The sequence below is a fragment of the Oculina patagonica genome, chromosome 5 (genome assembly GCF_052425735.1).
Source record: "Oculina patagonica isolate OP01 chromosome 5, crgOcupat, whole genome shotgun sequence".
Classification (NCBI taxonomy): domain Eukaryota; kingdom Metazoa; phylum Cnidaria; class Anthozoa; order Scleractinia; family Oculinidae; genus Oculina; species Oculina patagonica.
The window spans coordinates 29,461,537-29,465,553 of NC_135762.1; the positions used below are offsets into that span (position 1 = coordinate 29,461,537).

The 4,017-nt window shown below is 37.3% G+C and overlaps 1 protein-coding gene across 1 annotated transcript; it reads right to left on the reverse strand.

Moving 5' to 3' along the window:
- Positions 1 to 409: 409 nt before the first annotated feature.
- On the reverse strand, positions 410 to 999 carry LOC144655109 (uncharacterized). Its single transcript, XM_078515326.1, has one exon. It carries the CDS (start codon positions 989 to 991, stop codon positions 410 to 412), a length of 582 nt encoding a protein of 193 aa, XP_078371452.1. The 5' UTR covers positions 992 to 999.
- Positions 1,000 to 4,017: the final 3,018 nt, after the last annotated feature.

The window sequence follows — 4,017 nt, forward strand, 5'->3', positions numbered from 1 at the left end:
TCGTATTTTCTACTCGCCATGCTCCAGTGTAATGCAAAAAACGGTTAATTCGCTCTCGTTACAAACTGGACAAGCAGCTAGATCACTTTTGCAGCCTCTATCAAAATTGATACGTTTACATTTGTCGATTAATACAAAGACATATTTGCATTAAAAATAACGGTCAGTGATTAATAACAACTATTTAAAAAATATATTTTATCATTTCGATGAAGTCCATCTTGAAGACCCAGTTAATTCCTACAGCTTTCCTTGATTGCTTGCTTCTACTGAGGCCCTTATAACATTTACTGAGCTTTGTTTGCTACAAGGCCTCGCAGGGTATTAGAGATTTACAAAATCACCTTCAGTGAGGGTATAAATCGAGGTACAGCTCTGCGCTTTAGTTGTTAGGAACCAGCCAAGTACATTACATTTTGGAGAGATTTCCTAAACCAGGTTTGGGTAGACTTTGTAGCCACTTTTCGATGGCATCAAACTTTGCATACTTGTCAGATAACTTACGAACATCTCTGTTCCATTTTTCCTGTTTGTCCACGTGGGTAATGCTACTACAAGCGATTGACGAAACAGAATCGGCACACAACGAGCTTGCATCGTCATCTATGCCAGAGTATGCTGAATTCGTTGGACTGCCTCTTCTTCTTGCCTGATGCGGTGTTGGTGATAAGGCGTGCGTTTCTATCATTTCAGACTTGGTGCCAAATTTTTTGTGGAATTTCTGGTCCATTTTGTATACTTGTTGTGGAACTTTGCCTACAACGCTCACTTGTCTATTGAGCGTTAAATTCCTTCTCTTGAAGTCGTCATAGGGTCCATGACATCCTGGCCCAAAAAACCTCTTGCCCTCGGAATCGCTGGATGATGTTGAAGGCCTACTCTCCATAACATTTGTAGATCTCGTGGAGACACATAGATGCCTTGAATAGGCTAAATAATGCTTCTTCGTAGAACTCCAGTTACTCCATGTTAAGTTGTCTTTCGTGTACATCTTTCCACTTTTTTCTTTGTCGTTCTCCCTTGCGAACGAAGCCAATTTTAGCAACTGACAATCCTTGATAGTTTCTTAGCGGTCTAGTTTTCGATGGAAAGTTTTCCAAGTGGACAGCCAGTGGAAACGTCCACGTTTTATTGACAGAAATGATGACGTCATGCATGATCACTACACGATGTGCTTGGTCATGGTGAACTCACGTGGTTAAGCTTTGTTCTGCAAGAAAATATGAACATACTACAAGAGAGACAACTTGTCTGAATTTATTTTTTATTATAAACGCAACACTCAGGCGTATATTTTGAAGCTTTCTGGCACAGTTTGTTAATATCTAACTTCATTCAACTATAATAATTTATTGTTGCTATAATTACGTTATGGAAATTTTGTCATCGTAGAGTAAACATTAACTGATGACTTTTAGAAACCAAATCTTGGTGCTTGTCTCTAATACCAAAATAAAGCATTTTATTAGGAACCCAAATGTAACTTGTTGTAATTCAATTATTACAATTATTATATAATTTTTTTTGAAAAACCAGATCTCTTTTGGAGGAAGTTATATATTTCGTGTCTTCGGTGAGCTATCAAGTTAATACTGCGTCACATGACTATTGTTAGACAAATCGCTTATTGACGTACTTCAACTTCGATCTATTCTTGGCTGAGTCAGATAAAGGAATTATCTTCATTTTTGAAATTTTTGAACAGATCATTTAACCACAGTTGATTCAAGTTTGATGAGCGAATAACACGATTATCCGTTATCTTTCGCACAATTTAATTGACTCCGTCGGGATCTTCTAAAAATCTGCAGCGCTAAGTCTTTGGTGCGTTATCGTACTGCGGTATCCTTGCTCGTCCTTCGCTAAGATTCTAAATGGATTACATGGAACTTTAATCTTACAAACTGAAACAATTTCAGTAGGAAGCGTGTTCCTCTCTGCCAGTTGTTCAGTGCTAAATTTAAACTCAACTTGCTGAGCAGGTTTTATGCCTATTACGTCAGTTTCTTAAAATTCCTCCCCAAGTCTCGACCTTTTTTTAAACTTTTAGCACCCTCACCTTTCTAATAACATGTGATTATATATTTCATCTTTGCTGCTTTTAGTTTGGTAACTCGCTGAACTTTAAGGTTTCCACTCCAAAAGCGAAATTTTGGAATTCTTAAGTCACATTGCAATGAACTCTTGTTCAATAAATAGCACTTATTTGTTTTCTGTTTGTTTCCTTCAGCTTTGTCAAAGCTACTGCAGGCAATTAACGAAACGTAACAACTAAATGACTTCCATTGTCTTTATCTCCATTAATGGTTTAGTGAGTCCAACGAGTTTGTTGGAGTAACAATTCCTTCCGCCAAACTAAGCAATGATGGCATTGATGGGTTCATTTGTCGTATTTCCTTTCTGTAGTCATAGTTTAGTAATTTTGCTGTCCTTATTGTAATCGTCTGTTACCGTCTTACAACACTCGCCTCTCTTGCCGAAAATCTTTGGTTTACTTTAGTTAAAGTCACGGTGCTGACAATGAAGTATTTGGCTAATAGTTCCAGTGGAATCGATATCGTAGAATGACCTGGAAGGCATATTGCCCATCAATACTGCTGATCATAAATTATCAAACAAATGTCGTGAAGAACTACCACATAAATGTCGTAAATATTGTCTCCTCTTTCTTCTATGTTAGCGAATATCTCTTGTATATCTCTTATATATTTCTTTCCAAAGTTTAAAAACTTCAATGGCCAAGGAATTTAGAAAAGCTAAAGTCATCATCATCATCATCACCATCATCATCATCATCGTCATCATTATTAGTGGTAGTAGTAATTGTTTGTTTGTTTGTTTAGTTTGATTGAATGTCTATTTGTTTGTTTATTTTTGTCAGCTTGTTTTTTCTTGGTGTCGGTTCGGGAAAAAAGTTCGTTCTTAATTGGCACGCGTCACATTGTAAACGGATGAAGTAGAAAATGCCAGTTCCAAACAAAAGGTGCTATGGGAATTTATAATTGGAGGCATGGGGCAGAATACTTTATTCCTGACCGCCTTCATTCTTCGTGACTGATTTTTATGTTTCAGTTTGACTAGCACACTACCAAACTTCCAAACCTACCTTGTTTCCAGACTTCTCTCTTATTTTACAAAAGCTGGGTGCGCAGGGGAAGGCGGGATATATTTGCCTGGCAACAGACTACTGCATTTGGAGCAGTGTCCTAAGTTTTAAGCGTACGACGATTCCTACTGTTATGAACCGAATATGAATGAATGAGAACCAAGTGAATGAACCGAACCAAGAAGCACAAAACGGGGCTTAAGACAGAATTTTATAATTTTATCTTGCATTCGTGGAATCTAAATTAGTTGGTGTAAGTTTAAATCGCTAATGAAGTTAGCCGATGCCGACAAAATGGCATATATATTTGTTTCAGGTGGTACGCCCACAAAGGCGGGATCGTTTAATGATCTTAAGTTGTGTTCTGACCTTAAAAAAAGGCATCAATTAAGAAAATTTTTAATCTGGTTCCTGTTTTGCTTTCGATGCTGTGAAGAGACTTCTTAGCTGGGGGAAAAACTTTTCATTCGCTCGGCATGACCTAGATACGTGACTCGCATTCCATTAAGAAAAGCCATTAACCTGAAAATGAAGGTGAATTACTGGATATGTGAACATCTATTTCAGCTTCGTATTACCACACCGACTGCATCCGCTAATTTGCTTTCTCTTCGGGCGCCTTTGTTAAACGCCGTGAAATATTTGCAATTTTCGTTCAAAAAAGCAGTCGGATAATTGGTGATTTTTCAGTTTTCCTATCACTGTTCGACTGTATGAAAAGTTGTCAAATTGCCTATATTATAATCAATATTTTTTTAACCTGAAGGCGTATTAAAACTTTAACGTTTTAATTCAGAAAACGGCATAATGTTCGTCCATAACCTGTCAAAACCCCTACGGAGAACTAAAATGCAAATTTATTTAATACAGTTTCCTCAGTTCATGGCATTTGAAAACAAGTGCCTCCCGCT